We start from the raw sequence: 15,913 nt of genomic DNA, 5'->3' as shown, positions 1-15,913 counted from the left end.
TATTCAAACTGTTGCTTTGCGTGTTGGATGGAATCTATTGATTTAGGAGTCAGCTCATACCACCTACCTTTCACATTTAAAGATGCTTTTGTTTCCTGATCTCCAGTATCACAGCTGTATTCTCCTGTATCTTCTAATTTAAGATTATGAATTAAGAGCTCTACCAGGCATTCCCTCTGCCTCATTTCATATTTTTGGCTGGGCTGAAGCCCCACTCCTCCTTTCCTCCATTCCACTGCAGCATTGGGTTTCGACAGCTCACAGCAGAATGTAGCTGTACCTCCTTCCTCTGATTCCTTATTTTGTAGGGGTTGCTTAAATGTGACAGGCAGCGCTGCAAAATTTGAGAGGGAAATGTTTTAAGAGTGTTTCAGTCTGGAAAGGACCCAATCCTACCATCATTCTTCAGAAATGGCCTATTCTAATGATTCTGCAATCTTTGGGCTGCAGCTCTCTTACTTGGTAGCAACTTTCAAGAACTATTACATGAACCAAGAGCTGAGGACAGATGTGAAGTTAGGAAAGATTTAGTCTTAGAAAGTGGTCTATAGAATGGCCTGGCTTGTGATCCAAAGGAGTCAGACTTTCCCATGGAGGTGTCTCCATGCCAACTGTGGATGCTTTAGTCAAAGATCACTGGGACATGCTCTCTCTTAAATGGACGCTTATTCCTTAATAAAGGTCTGTGAGTTTGCAACATTAAGCAGAGTATTATTCCCGCCACCCCCCCCAAAAAAAAGCTTCTATCAACATATAAAAAATCAAGTTAGCATTCAAAACACAAGAAGAGGCAGTACAGTAAAAGATGACAATAAAGTGATAAATGGAGGAGTAAATTCAGATTTCAGGCAAGGTCTTGCTCTGGATGGTAGAAGGCGTGAAGGAAAACAGATGTGGATGCAGTTGTTTGCACTCAAAGCCTCAAGTAATAATACAGCACGTTCACAAGTTATAGAAATCCTTTATCCCCCAACTGTTGCACCTCTTATCATCCCAATCGGGCATTATGCCCAATTAGGCAACCCTTATGCCTACTGAAGCAACAACAACCAAAAAAAACCATCAGCCTGCCTGGCTTATTTTCCGTTATCCTTTCCCATATGCAGCCACAGTCCCTGCATTCAGAGAGCAGAAGGGTTCATCATACTTTGACATCGTGGCAACATTTAATTGCTTTGATGCTGATTAATCACTGCAGATACTGCAAGCAGAACTTTTCTAACTTGACCATGTGTCATGCTCAGGTAGAATACGTATGCTGGCATGGACCAGCAGCAAAACAAATAATTGCCTGTAGAAAGCACTGGGAGATGCTCCTTTCACTCCATCTCTATTGAGCCAAGAGTCAATACTCCGCCTACCATGTACGGTTACCACAGCCGTTGTCTGCTGATGTCCAGAATCACAGGTGTACCTTCCTGAATCGTCCAGTTCTAAGTCATAAATGACCAATTCAGCAGTGGAGCCCTGCTGCTTCATCTCATATTTCAAACCAGGGTAAAGAGTAATATCTCCTTTTCTCCACTCTACTGGAGCCTTGGATTTGGTAAGCTCACACCTCAGTGTTGCTGTACCACCTTCTTCTGCCTCGGTATTCTGAAGCTCTTGTTTAAAAAGTGCTGGTAGGGCTATAAAATAGAAACATTACTTGCAACATACTGCAGTTGAGGTTTGGGAAAGAGAAAGTAGAAAGAAAAGAAAAGCGCCAAAAGAGCTTTTTTTGCAGATGTCTCTACGCCTCAGTGCTCTAGATTCAAAGTACATGGCTATTTCCCCAGAGAAGTAATAGGAGTATCTGCAGAACAAGAAGAAATCGATTTCAAGAAGTTACATTTGCCATGAAGTATATAGAAGCTTAATCTAATCTATGATCCAAAAATGGCAGAATATTTTTTCCTACTATAAAAATAGCCAGTGCGTTGCCCTGATCACTGAAGAGGTATTCTGAAGATCAGCAGGGATTTGTAAGAGTTCATATTGCCTCTTAAGATAGGCCACTTGCAGGAGAGATTACAATTATCCTGACAGTAACATACTGACAAAATGTAATTTGTTCTGCATTGCAATTCCCATTTTCTACCTAGTCACTCCATTAGGCTGTATAGACCATGCTATTCTGCACACCTTATGAACTGTAGTCAGCTCTTCTCCATAAGTGACACTAGAGCACAATTTTAATTTTCAGAAAATATTACAACCTTTTCCTTTTTTTTTTTTTTTTTTTTTTTTTTTTTTTTTTTTTTTTTTTTTACCATTGACTGTCAAAGTGGCAGTTGTCCGCTGATCTCCACACATACAGGTGTAATCTCCAGTGTCCTCCATATCCAGCTCATGGATAATCAGCTTTGCAACAGCACCATCTTGACTCATTTTATATTTGCTGCTTGCTTTGAGGACCTCCTGCCCTTTCATCCACGTCACCACAGCAGGTTTAGTCAGCTCGCAGTGCAGAGCAGCTGTCCCACTTTCTACAGCTTCTAGGTCCTTCAGGTCTTTTTTGAATTCCGGAGGCAGTGCTGAAGAGTAAAAGAGTTACCACAAAGGGGGTGAATATTCCTTACAAATCAGCTAGATGAGGTCCTGGGGGAAAGGATGCATGGTACACTACTGAACCCTGATCCAGGTTAGTGGAACAAACCGAAAAATCTCTCCCAGCTTCCCTGGACTCTGCGTCAGGGCAAGGAAAGTGAGAAGAACCAGCACGGTTGACAAGACAAACACCAACAGGCAACTTTTTTCCCAATTCTAACACAAGGAGGAAGCACATAAGTAAAGTCGAAAGGAACACAAAAGCCCAAGCAAACAGAAAGGGAATGGGAACAGACCATGGAATCAGGGACTTTGGCAGGTCTAAGGTTTGGAGGACCTTAAGTCCCAAGGGTTACTTTACCATGCACTGTCAAAGCAGCTGTGGTTGTCTTGTCTCCACACACACAGGTATAATCTCCAGCATCATTCAAGTCTAAATCGTGAACTACCAGCTCCACAACGCAGCCGTCCCGTCTGGTGCTGTACTTCTTGTCCAAGGTGAGGACGCGAGGGCCCTTCTTCCACTGAACATGGGCAGACGCCTTGCTGAGCTCACAGCGCAAAGTGGCCGTTCCACCTTCCACCGCTTCCTCGCTGGTCATTTCTTCTTGGAAAAATGGAGGCACAGCTGAAGGATGCAGGTAAAAAGTATTACGAACTGAGGACATCTCCAGGGATGAGTGAAAGTAGGAAGTGGCAAGGGAAAGTGGTGAAGGTTATGGAAGGGCAAGCAACAGCAACAAAGAGAGGAAAGAGAAAGGAAAACATCCTAGTGGGAATATATACCCTAATCCTTTTGGGTTTTATGCTGGCTTCCTACTAGCAAAATTGCACTGTCCTCGAGAGATTTACACCTGCTTTCTACCAGTTTCCATGTAGGAAAAACTACGAATATCATCTCTGAGGTCCTTACTTCACACAAGCGTTGGTGTCTTCCACAAACTTCGTGCCTTTTTAGTCTCCTTTCCTGCTTACAGAGCAGCCCTGCTGAGCTCTGATTTTTGGCACAGCTCCTTCCTCATCATCATTCCTTCTTCCTTGAGATACCCTTGAAAAGATGCAGCCAGGGCTCACAGATTCTTCTTGACCCCAAAGAAAATCTCCAGATGCTGAATCTCAGCCTGTTTTCATGTCTCAGAACATATTTTCCCCACTTTTATTTCCTTGAAATAAATTTGGTGACCTTAACATATGTCCCTCTATTAACTAGGCGGGATAATGAGACATTCCACAGCCTTAACAGGGCTGTATATCTCAGATCTCAGACTTAATCACTTGCTCCACAGTGGTGGAGCTAAGTTAAAATATCTAGGCTAGAAACCACATTTAGCCTCCTTGATTTGGCACATTTCCCACGGCCAACAGCGTTAAGCTGAAACACCAGTTTTGTTTGCACAGCAATTGGTCCTTGCAACAAAATAAGACCAGAAGGAGGTCACATAAGGAATTTATTCTTTCCTGCCTAGAAAAATCAGACTCCTGAGACAAACCTATCTTTGTGCATTAGGACACTGGTTCTGGGCACAAAACCCAATATAAACATAATTTAGCACAGAAGAAATTATAACTAACACAGTCTTATTTTGAATACTGCTTATTATGCAAAAAAGGAATGGCAAAGAATAAACAGATTTGTGGTTTAGAGAATAAATGCAGGAAAGGAAAGATAAAAGAATAGTGGGGTTATATGCTAGGAAAGGAATGTCAGAAGGGAAAGATGAAAGGATAACAGGTTTGTGTTTAAGGAAAGGAAAAGACAAAAGGATGGCACAGAAAAATGCAGACCGGTATTTTCCAATATACACAGGCCTGCAGGTCATCAAAGGCAGGGAATAGGATTTCAAATTAATGGAACTTCAGTTAATAAGTTTGAACAAACAGACATGGAAACTTGAACACCTGATGGTAGAAGACAGACGTTTCCAGTTAGGAAATAGGAGGTCAGCATAGTTTTTACCCTGTACTGTTAAGACAGCTGTAGTCTGGTGCTCTCCACACACACAGGTGTAGTCTCCTGCATCTTCCTCAGCTATTTCATGAATCACCAGCTCTGCCTTGGTCCCTTCCTGCCTCATTTTGTATTTCTCACTCTCTTTGAGAATCCTCTGATCCTTCCGCCACTCCACCGGAGCAGCCTTGGTGAGCTCACAGCGCAGGGCGACTTCTCCACCTTCTTCTGCTTCCTTGTTCTTTAGCTCTTCCTTAAAGAGTGGTGGCAGAGCTGAAGGATGCAACACGGACAAACAGTCATCAGATAAACCAGAATTAAAGTCCTAATTTCTTTTTCATGCTTGGGATTATTTCCCCTCATGCGTCCCCTTTTCTGCCTATTATAAACATGCTCAGCTATAGCCAAGTTCAGAAACTCCGAAAGTATCCTTCTTCAAGTGTGACGTGGTTTCACTCACCCTAAGGGATCAGTTCCCTGGTTGTATGTTGATTTTCACGGTGAAAGAACAATACAGAAAGATCCAGATCTTGGGTCAACAGCACTCACAAATAATACTGCTGGATACAGTACTATTTTACCTACATGGGTGTGATTTCTTGGAGGCTGGTATTGTTATTTTCTGTTTTGTTTTTACTAAAAACTTATAGCACCATCCACATGAAATCAGCCAGATTTCAAAAGGAAACTATTTCTAGTTTTAAATCGAAGTTTGAAGGGCCATTACATGTAATAAGAATTTCAGGTTCTCACTATGTCCTATTTTGGAAATCAAAACCCAAAGACAGAACAACCTGTGGGAAATAACCTTCAGGAAAACTAATTATTAACATTTACCCACAAGCGTGCCTTGTGCACAACTACTGTGAGCACGTACAGAATACAAACAGTACTCCCCAAAGGCGCCAGAAAAAGTCCATGTCTCAGCTAAGGCCAGGGGAGGGTCAGAACTTTTTGGAAAAAGCTGGAGGGGACAGAACTGGGTCTCTGACCAAGTAAGTTCCTCAGAGCCAAGGACTGTTACTCCATTAAAATGGATATTCATTAATAAAAGGAGAGCAGAATATCAGGTAATGAGATCATTAATGTAACGCAAGGATTTATCTATGGATTGGTTTATTGGGAGCTGATAACCTGTGGCGTTGGGCTTTTATTTAATACCTAACTGTCAAGGTAGTCCTGATCCCCACATAGAGGTGTAGACCCCTGCATCCTTCAAACCTAAATTAAGGGTAACAGGGTCTGAAATGCTAACTCTGATCTCATTCTCCATGTCTTCTTGCTTAAAGAATCTGGTACCCCCAAAAGCAGCCCTGGCCAGGTCACACCGCACAGGGCCATGACCTCCTCCTCCTGCTGCTGCCCCAACCCTCACTTCTCCTTTGAGCAGTGCCTGGAGGGCAGAGACCCTGACAGCCCATACATGTGGGTTTTGGAGAAAACTGCGGTTGGCCGAAAGTGAACCATGGGGATTAGGGGCAGGGGGAGAAAGAGCTGGAAAATATAGGTGTCCAAGAAGAGGGCACTTGGACAGAAAGAAACATCTCGTTTTCTCCTCTTAAAGGGGGACAGATTAATAATGACCCCCAAATTTGCCCTGAACTATTCTTTCTCAGTAAGAAATTATCTATACATAGAATGAAGGAAGAGAAAGTGATAAAAACACATTCAAGCCTATAGAGCTGTTTATCAATTTTAGTAAGGTCTTTTTACCATGAACCGTTAAGGTTGCTGTTGTCTTCTGGTCACCACACACACAGGTGTAATCTCCAGTGTCCTTTAGTTCTAGGTCACGAATGACTAGCTCTGCGGTGGTGCCAGGCTGTCTCATTTGATATTTGTCACTTGCTTTGAGCACCTTGGACCCTATTTTCCACTGTACTGGAGCTGCTTTGCTTAATTCACAATGCAGAGAGACTGATGTTCCTTCTAGGACTTCTTCATTCTTCAGTTCTTCCTTGAAAACCACTGGCAGGGCTGGGAATGGAAAGTAATTAGACAGTGTATATAAACTAAGACATCTGCATTTGTGATCAGCATCGCAAACTCTCAACTGAAGTTCAAACCTGGCTGAGTCGGGGACTTTAACCATTGAGGTTGAGGTTATCATTAAGATGATCTGGAAAATTAAATCCAGCAGTGACAGTAAGAAAAGAAATGCTGAGCTAACAGGTCAAAGTACAACAAGCTGGATAGATTCAAGATGCAACCTAAAAAAACTTATCACAAGGCCACCCTCCATGGGGGCAGGACAGGAGCACATCCTAGGTGCTGTTCCCTTAAAATTACAACATAACAGTTTGTCTGCATGGAGAAATAGTCACGTCCTCAGCTCCCTTTTCAGGAACATCAGACCAAAATTAAACGTCAGAGCAAGAAGTTCTCCTTTCCTGAACACAAATTAATACCTAGGAAAAAGCTGGTAGGTGAACACTTCATATAGCAACAGGATGTTTCAGAGAAACAAAAAATGAACAGTCATCTGTGAGATGGATTTACCATTCACTGTCAGAGAAGCCGTCGTGTGTTGGTCTCCACACACACAGGTGTAATCTCCTGCGTCCTTCAGCTCTAGATCACAAATATCCAGCTCAGCAAGGGTATTATCCTGCCGCATGACGTATTTTTCACTTGCCCTGAGTATTTTGTTTCCTTTCTGCCATGAAACAGCTGCAGCCTTGGTCAGCTCACAGCGCAGAGTGGCTGTTTGGCTTTCCGTGGCTTGCAGGTCCTTCAGTTCTTCTTTGAAAAGTGCAGGCAAGGCTGAAGGTCACAAAACAGACAGAGGACGTTAAAAATGACACGTAGCTCACAGGTGATGGGAGGGATGGGGTGGTATAGAAGCAGAGAACATTTGAGGGTGGAGTTTCCTTTCCTCATAATTCCGGGATATTGGACAAACCAATAGACAGAAACAGAAAAGCAGCCTGGATGCAACCAGATCTTAGAGACAGCTTACAAATTTAAAGAAACAAATTCAGCCACAGGTGAACACACAACCAATAGTGCTGAGCTGGTAGAGAAACACACAATAATACAGATGTATATATATATACACACATATATAATGTTTTTTACCATGCACTATCAAGGCAGCTGTCGTCTCCTGTTCTCCACACACACAAGTGTATTCTCCAGCATCTTTCAATTCTACGTCATGGATCAGCAGCTTCATGACTGTGCCCTCCTGTCTCATTTTGTATTTGTCGCTGGCTTTGACCAAACGGCTTCCCTTTCTCCACTCTACTTGAGCAACCTTGCTCAGCTCACAGCGCAGAGTGGCTGCTTGACCTTCCGTTACCTCCTCGTCTTTCAGGCTTTCCTTGATGCGTGCAGGCAGCGCTGAGGATGCAACGGACAGAGGGTTAAAATGGAGCGGCAAACACAGCCTGCTGGTCAAGGGTAGGGGTGGGGGGAGAAAAGGCGAGGGCATCAGTGGGGAGCTGTCTTTGGGACAGGTCTCACGTCTGCTTTAGGGATCAGGTCCTAAAACCACTTTGTGTTAGGAGATGGGGTGAAGGTTTCTCCCTTAAATCACAAAACGCAAATTAATTCTCGTGACTATGATGTGCAAAGTCAGACTTAGAGTAATTATGCAGAGGTAACAATGAACATGGAGAAAAAATGAACTCAAACCATAAGCTCCATAATGAGGACATCTAGATGAAATTGGTTATTACCATGTACTGCTAAGGAAGCTGTGGACTGCTTATCCCCGCACACACAGGTATAATCACCAGCATCGTTCTCATTTAGATTATGGATCACCAGTTCTGCAGTGACATCCTTCTGCCTCATTTTGTATTTCTCGCTAGGTTTGAGTACTGTGTGTCCCTTTTTCCACTCCACTGAAGCGGTCTTGGTCAGCTCACAGTGCAGAGTCACCACTTCACCCTCTGTGGCTTCCTCATTTCTTAACTCTTCTTTGAAGAGAGCAGGAAGGGCTGAGAAACAAAGGAGCAAACATTTTCATGATATGCAGTTCTTGGCCACTAGAAAAATGAACCTTGATGTTTACCAGTATCTATCCATGCCTAGTTATTGACAGGAGGTTCATCTCACAGAAGGAAGATAGTATTTGTATTTGTATCATAGCCACAAAAGGGTCTCAAACAGTGGGTAAATTTGCCTATTGGTTTAGAGATGTATGGAGAATAAACAGCAGGAATGGGAAAACTTTATGTATGGTCAAAAATATAACTTTCTCAGTGTAATTCAGCCCAGGAAAAGTGATACATCAGGTTACACCATGATGAGGGGAAAAAAGCTAAAGAGAAAAAGAAAAGGCTTTACCTTATGCGTTAAGGATGCCTATGGACCTAGCCTGAGAGTTAGAATGAGGCTGAAGAGCAGAATCAGAGAGACCTCTCGGAAGTGCTTGTGTAACAATAAAATGGAAAAAGAAAGATGATGTCTCCATTGTGGAAATCTGCTATAGACCTTCACATCAGGAAGTTCAGATGTATCCTAACACCCTGTCCCTTTTGGAACATCCAATAGAACTATTCAGAACATCAGACTGGATGGTAATGTTATAATATGTACTATGGGAGCAGTAGGATAGGACAATGTCTGCTAAGTCTTTGGAATGGGGTGAGGACCACTTTTGGATATAGAATATATGCACAAGAACAGGAGAGGACAAGTCCTGATTCTAACCAGCAAGAAATAAATATTTGAGAATACAGATGTGGAAGATAATTGGGCACACATCAATTATGAAGCAGGAGAAGCTCATGGACTTTAGGACAAGTAACAATGGAGAAGAGCAAAAAGAAATTCTGTGGGCAACAAGAAAGCAAGCTTCAATAATTCAAGAATTGTTACTTATGATGAAACAGAAGCAAACGCAAAGGACAAGGTAGTTTAAGAGAGTGGAAAACTTCTCAAAGAAACAATATAAAGGGCATAATTATAGAGACTACCTCACTCCAAGGATCATCAGGAACAGCCTGCCTAATCCCCAGATTCTTCAATGTCCTGAAACTCAAGAGACCTATAAAATACGGGAGGTTTAGATAAGCGCAAAAGAAATACTACAGAATGTATAGGAAATACTACGGAATGTAGAGGCAAAACCAGAAAGGCCAGGTTCCCTGCATGTCTCAAGAAGGTGAAGGGCAGTTCCCCACTCCTGGACTCTGTCACCTCATGGACAAAGAGACCAACATGAAAGAGGGGCTGGAAGGTAATCTGAAAAATGATGCTGATATCAAATGTCTCCAGACGCAGCTGAATGCTGTATGTAGTTGTACCCAGCAACCGGGTGCCAAGATCGTTATTCCAGGAGCTTTCTTTGTCCTTGCTCACAGTTCAACTTGTGGCTCTCAGCTGTATCAGAATATTAGCATGCAAGTCCCAGAAACCTGGCCAACCTAAACTAGAAGGAAGCAGAAATAATACAATGTCATTCTGTAAGTAGATTAGAAGGAAGAAGGGAGAAGTTGGTCTACCTCTCTTTCAGGAATGTAAGTTGATGGTGAGTGATACGGGGAAAGCTGAAGTGTTTAATTCTTCAATATTAAAGGTTAATGATAGCTAAGAAAGTAATAGGAATTCTGGCTAGGATAAGGGGAAAAAAAGGGATTAGAGAATATTTAAATAAACTGAATATTCTCAAAGCACCTCGGTGTGATGAAATTTGTCCTGGAATACATAATACAGGCTCAAGCAATATCAGACATTAACTGTTACATTGCAGAAATCAAAGAGAATGAGTGATGTTCCAAAAATACAGAAAAAATAGAAACTCAGAGGTGAAAAATGTCTCACAGATTGAAATATACACATTAGTTCTTACCATGTAAACCAAAGGTCTAAGCTTCCAGACAGTCAAGAAAGATCCAGGCAAAGTCAATGGAGCCAACAGAGCTATCTGCTGACCAAACATAAATGTCTGCTGTAAGGTGAACTGGATGTCTCGCTGACTTCCATTGACTGTGTTGACTAGATCTCCATTGACAAAAATGTGGATTTAGGAATACTCACCGGTCTTGATCTACAAGCTGAATCCCGTTCACAGTGCTTGTCTTGGAAAAAGAGAAGAGGGGGCAGCAGAGAGAGGATCCAAGGAATTATGGCCATTTCAGCTTAACTTTAATTCTTTGAAAAACATTGTAGCAATACACTTGGACTTGCCAAGAGCTTTTTTTTCCATGAAGGAGTGGTCCAGTGTAATATTTCTTGATGTAGATTAATAAGCTTCACTGATAAGAGAGACACAGTATATGCTGTACAATTTTATTTTAGTAAAGCTCTTACTTTAACTTAGGTATAAGTGGAACTACAGTAGGAAGCACTACTAATTTGAAAAACCACAGTCAAAGAATATTCAACCGTAATTTACACTCACAATGAACGAATGAGATAAGCAGAGTTCCTCAGTACTCTGGAGCCCAGTATTATTCAGCATTTTCTTTAGTGACTTGGACAATGAAATGCAGAGTTGTCATTAACTTTGCAGATGATGTCAAGGTGAGAAGGGAGGGAAGGTGAAAGCACTTTGTTAAACTGGATTAGGGTATAGAAGATCTTGATGAAGCAGTGGTGAAAAAATAGGCTGCAATTCAGCAAGAGCAGGTGCAAAATATTCTATTTAGGAACAATCAACACCACAAATACAAGATGGAGAACAATAGGCAGCAGATCTGCAGAGAGGGATTTGGGGTTACAAGAGATCATGGAGCAAATGCAAGTCAAAAAATGCATCTCTGATGTGAATAAAGCAGTCATCATAACAGGGATGTATAAAATGGAGTGTCACATGCAAGACACATGAAGTCCTTCCATCCTACTCCACTCTGGCAAAGACTTGGATGGAACGCTGTAGTCTGCTTTTGGCCACCACACTTCTAGAAAGATGTGGATTAACTGAAGATGGTCCAGAAAGCAACAAAGATGAGCTGAAGTCTAGCAAACATGACCTATGAAGAAAGAGTAAAAGGATTGAAGGTGCTTAGTCCAGAAAAGAGAAGACAGAAGTGAGACACGATGAAAGTTTTCAAATCTGTAATTTCAAATCTTAGTTTCACAAAGAAGAAAAAAGCAAATATTTCCCCACTTCTGCAGGACATAGGACAAGAAGTAATGACTTAAGCAAGCTCAAGAAAGACTTTTGTTGAAATTAGGAAGAACTTTCTGGCAGTAGTGATAGCTAGGCAGTGGAATGAGTGTCCCGGGGAACTGCAGATTCTTCACCACTGGAGGTTTTTAAATGCAGGCTAGATAGAGGTGATGGCAAATTGGGGCTCAAGAATGGACTAGATGACCTGTAGAGGTCCTTTCTAATTCTGTTTTCCACGGTTAAATTGGAAGTTCAAGGCTGAACCCATCCTTGTTTTATTGGCAAATATGATGATAAAGAGGTCTGGGCAGTAAAGCAAAGAAATCGACTCATTGACCTACTGAATCTCCAGGTGAGCAAGATGGCTGAAACTACTTCTTGCTGTCCTATGTTAGTAGCAGAAATAAAGTTTCCCTCTCTTCCAAGGAAAGCCTGCAGATGAATTTGACTGAGGACTGTGAAGTACTCTTACACTATAACACTGAGTATTCTGCAATACCAGAATACAAATCTACATGATCCTTGCTCAGAGTTATATAGAAAAGTTGCATTGAATGAAGTTTTATTTGCATTATTTAAAATTATCTGTCAAATCCTAATATAACTTTAAATCTAAGCTCACTCTTTTTTAAGAGGTATGAATGTTCCTGCTGCTCCATCTCTCTAAGGTCAAGTCCAAAGTAAGCAAAACGGAACAAAAAACACAAGCACGTGGCACCCTTCAGCCTTCAGTGTGGTGCAAAGCAGCATAGCCGTGCACCACCAAGAGCAAGGAGAAGAAAACAGGGAAAATGTTAGTATAATCAATGGAACTAAAATTCTAATTAGAATTAGATAAAATTCACAATAAAAACCAAGAAAATCTGTTACTGACAGAATTAATGATGGCAAGATTAGAGAAAGAACTCATTGCGTGTCAGTACTGAGGCTTCCAGAGGAGATGGGAGAAACATCACACCAAAATTTCTCATTTCTGATTTCTTTACCATGCACTGTCAGTGCTGCAGTAGTCTTCTCGTCTCCACACACACAGGTATACTCCCCAGCATCCTTGACTTCTAAAGCATGGATCAGCAGTTGCGCTGTAGTACCTTCCTGTCTCATAGTATATTTTTCACTCAGTTTGAGCACTTTGTGTTTCTTTTTCCACTCCACAGAGGCAGCCCTAGATAGCTCACATTGTAGCGTGGCTGTTCCACCTTCTGTGGCTTCTTCATTCTTCATCTCTTTCTTGAAGTGTGCAGGCAAGGCTGAGGAGTTCAAAATGAGCAGAATGTATGACCATGGCAGCTATTCAAGAAACTTTATCTGTGGTCTGTCAACCACACGTGACAAGCAATGCCCTCCCTAATCAAGTAGGATTGATAACCACTCTGAGAACCATAAAACAGTGACTTTGGAAAGCTGGAAAACACCCGATTCATAAGTCAGAGCTTTTTTATGGTATGGTCTATGGCATGAAATGGAGAACCAAACCAATCTCTACTTCTTCAGGCTCTGCAAGACTGAGTCCTACCTTACATTAAGGATCGCCTACCACGATGGAAAATAAAGCCTAACTAGAGTGTCTTAAGTTCTATCACAATGCAAATCACTACTGAAAAAGTTCATAAATGAAACTATACCTGAGGCAATAATCTCACTTTTCCATGAGATTTCTCCTCAGTTAGTGGTCTAGCAGAATTTGACTGTCAAATTATTCTGAAACACTGAAAACCATATAAAAAATATCTCATTGCCAAATAGTAATAGTCTCAATTTTAGGATTGTAACATCTTTACAACCAACATAACAATAATATGATTTTCCTTTTTCAGCAACTGCTACTGAACATGAGCAAAAAATGAGTTAGTACCAAGGTGAATATCTGATTTTTTTGCAACAAACACCTGATCTGTGCCTGGTACCGACTAGTGCATTCAGGCATTTATGCCCATGTCCAACCACACGTTGCTAAATTCATCAGAAACAGGGCTGCAATTTCAAAGCTGATACTACTATGCTCTTAAAAAAAACCCCAGCTGGTTGAAAATAATCCAATTAATTTGTAATATTTTTTTATTATTATTTTTTTTTTACCGTTCACTTTTAGCGCAGCGGTAGTTTTCTGATCTCCATAACAGCATGTGTAATCTCCAGCATCTGTCAGATCTAAATCACGGATCACCAGCTCAGCAGTTGTGCCCTCACATCTCATGGTGAACTTGTCATTTGTCTCGAGGGCCCTGTCTCCTTTCCTCCATTCCACAGCCGCTGCGGGCTTGTTCAGTTCACAGCAAAAAGTGGCCATGCCATTTTCTGTGGCTTCCACGTTCTTCAACTCTTTTTTAAAATGTGGAGGAAGGGCTGAAGATCACAGGTGAAGAGAGAGCACTTTAAAACTGAGGAAATACCGAATCTTGACTGCTCCACTGGATTAAAAACCTTTAATCACTAAAAGTTTTAGAACATACAGTACCTGGGGGTCAAACCTGATTTCATCCCTGCCTTATGCTTTGCAACACACCACACTCAGCATGTCACAACTGATTTGGAAATCAGTGTTGTAAAACTACAATTTCAGTACTGCAAGGTATGCTTTAAAGGCATTTTAAGATAGAACAACAGAAAGCTGATCTCAAGATTTCAAGGAACTACGCACAGCTCTGTCTTAAGATCAGATGAACAATTAAAATTAACAGTATGTTATTTAAAATTTCAGGCTGCAATGTTTCGTTCTCACCTGCCTTTCTCAGCTCTCATCATAACAGAATACCTTTCAATTCCATTCAAGAAAAACAAGTAAAATCTCAGTGATATGCCTAGAGGAATTAATTAATGGAAATACTGAAAGTGCTATTTATGACTTCACCGAGTTCTTCATTATCTGCTTCCAGACTCCATTAACATGAAAGAACAGGGACAGAAAAGACTGTATGGTGCTAATTCTGAGTCCTAAGAGAAGGACTTTCAGTAAAAGAGATTCCCAGTGGTTGATACAGTGGCACAATAATTTAAAATAACAGACGGGATCAAGACTGGTTTGTGATCCTGTATGAGATCACAGATGACAAAGCACAAAATCCCTATTAAACTCATGTATTTTACCATGCACTGTCAGGGATGCAGTAGTCATCTTGTCTCCACACACGCATGTGTAATCTCCCGCATCTTGTTCCTCCAGGCTATGGATGGTCAGCTCCGCAATGGTATCCTTCAGTCTCATTTTGTACTTCTCGCTAGGCTTGAGCGCCTTTTGCCCTTTCTTCCACTCCACCGGAGTGGGTTTAGTTAGCTCACACTGCAGAACGGCCGTCCCGTTTTCTGTGGCTTCCACATTGACAAGGTCTTTTTTGAACAGTGCAGGCAAAGCTATGGGACGTAATATAAACAGAGAGGACGTCAAAATCATTAACCAGACCTTGAGGAACTTAGGACTAGGTCCTGAGGCCAGTCCTTCACTATTACGGGGAAACAAATCACATACTCTTGAAAACTGCACCTATTAGAAAACTACTGCAGGTTCTCACCGGGATAATTGCCACCATGACCTGCTTCTAACATTGACTTCTGCAGCATGCTCATCACTTCCCAGCTGATTCCAGTAGTCCTCCCTACCTATTTCAGACTGAAATCATCTATCTTGAACATTAATGACCTGACTTTTGATTGAAAGTCATCGCCCCGGATGACAGCACTGCTAGCTGGAGATCTCTACCTTTCCTGACACCGTAATTTATCTTTCTGGCTCAGAAAAAAAAAAAATTAGTAATATAACTTCAGGTGCACCTTTCAGCCACCATTTCCAAGGACATAAAGGCTCTAATATCAGGAATACAGGGTGGGGGTTAGCAGCATTCAGCAAGTTGCCTTGTGGTGTGCCACTAAAGTAAAAAGGAAGCGACTTGCACAGGGAAGAAAGTGCCAGCTCAGAGGAGGAGAGGAATAGAAGTACCTCCAGCTGGGAGAAAGAAGAGGAAGTAAAAGCATGAAGAAAATCTGAGAGAAGAGAGTTTTGCCTCCACAGTTTTGCCCCTGTCCTTAGAAGCATCTTATCTTTAAGATATATCTCAAATAAAACCCATTCTTTCATCTGTTGGAACTGTATGTGAACTGCTTCTTCTGGAGGGGCAACCAAAGCTCATCGCTATTCCCCACGGCAGACACAGGAACAAAATCTCTTTCACTACTCCCTGAATCAGGACCTGTGGAATAATGGTTTGGGGCTTTTTTTCTTTGGAAAGTACCATTTCCTTGGCAGAATATATCACAGTCCTGCAAAACAGGAGGACAGTCCTGAAATGGAAAAAACCTGTTCCTGAATGGAAAAAACCTCTCACTAACTGAGCTCAGCTTTTTTAAAGAACCTGAAGGAAAGTGAAGCACTGAAATCC

The 15,913-nt window shown here is 41.7% G+C and overlaps 1 protein-coding gene across 15 annotated transcripts in view; it reads right to left on the bottom strand.

Annotated features, from left to right (window-relative positions):
- OBSCN (obscurin, cytoskeletal calmodulin and titin-interacting RhoGEF) overlaps positions 1–15,913 on the bottom strand; it is a 192,026-nt gene that overhangs the window by 93,410 nt on the left and 82,703 nt on the right. For 11 of the 15 annotated variants that reach the window (XM_075044005.1, XM_075044010.1, XM_075044031.1 and 8 more), the window contains 12 exons: positions 14,628–14,891; positions 13,620–13,886; positions 12,527–12,790; positions 8,158–8,421; positions 7,556–7,819; positions 6,977–7,240; positions 6,191–6,454; positions 4,487–4,750; positions 2,891–3,157; positions 2,253–2,516; positions 1,362–1,628; positions 68–334 (listed from right to left, as the gene is read on the bottom strand). The exons of 1 other annotated variant lie outside the window; for it this stretch is intronic. In XM_075044005.1, coding sequence (XP_074900106.1) covers positions 68–334; positions 1,362–1,628; positions 2,253–2,516; positions 2,891–3,157; positions 4,487–4,750; positions 6,191–6,454; positions 6,977–7,240; positions 7,556–7,819; positions 8,158–8,421; positions 12,527–12,790; positions 13,620–13,886; positions 14,628–14,891 — 3,180 coding nt within the window. The remainder of the gene's footprint in view (positions 1–67; positions 335–1,361; positions 1,629–2,252; positions 2,517–2,890; positions 3,158–4,486; positions 4,751–6,190; positions 6,455–6,976; positions 7,241–7,555; positions 7,820–8,157; positions 8,422–12,526; positions 12,791–13,619; positions 13,887–14,627; positions 14,892–15,913) is intronic. 3 more of the 15 variants (XM_075044069.1, XM_075044078.1, XM_075044087.1) reach the window with 3 other exon arrangements.

The sequence above is a fragment of the Buteo buteo genome, chromosome 2, assembly GCF_964188355.1.
Source record: "Buteo buteo chromosome 2, bButBut1.hap1.1, whole genome shotgun sequence".
Taxonomy (NCBI): domain Eukaryota; kingdom Metazoa; phylum Chordata; class Aves; order Accipitriformes; family Accipitridae; genus Buteo; species Buteo buteo.
Note: the sequence above shows the minus strand (reverse complement) of the source record. Positions and strands in the feature narration are given on the sequence as shown.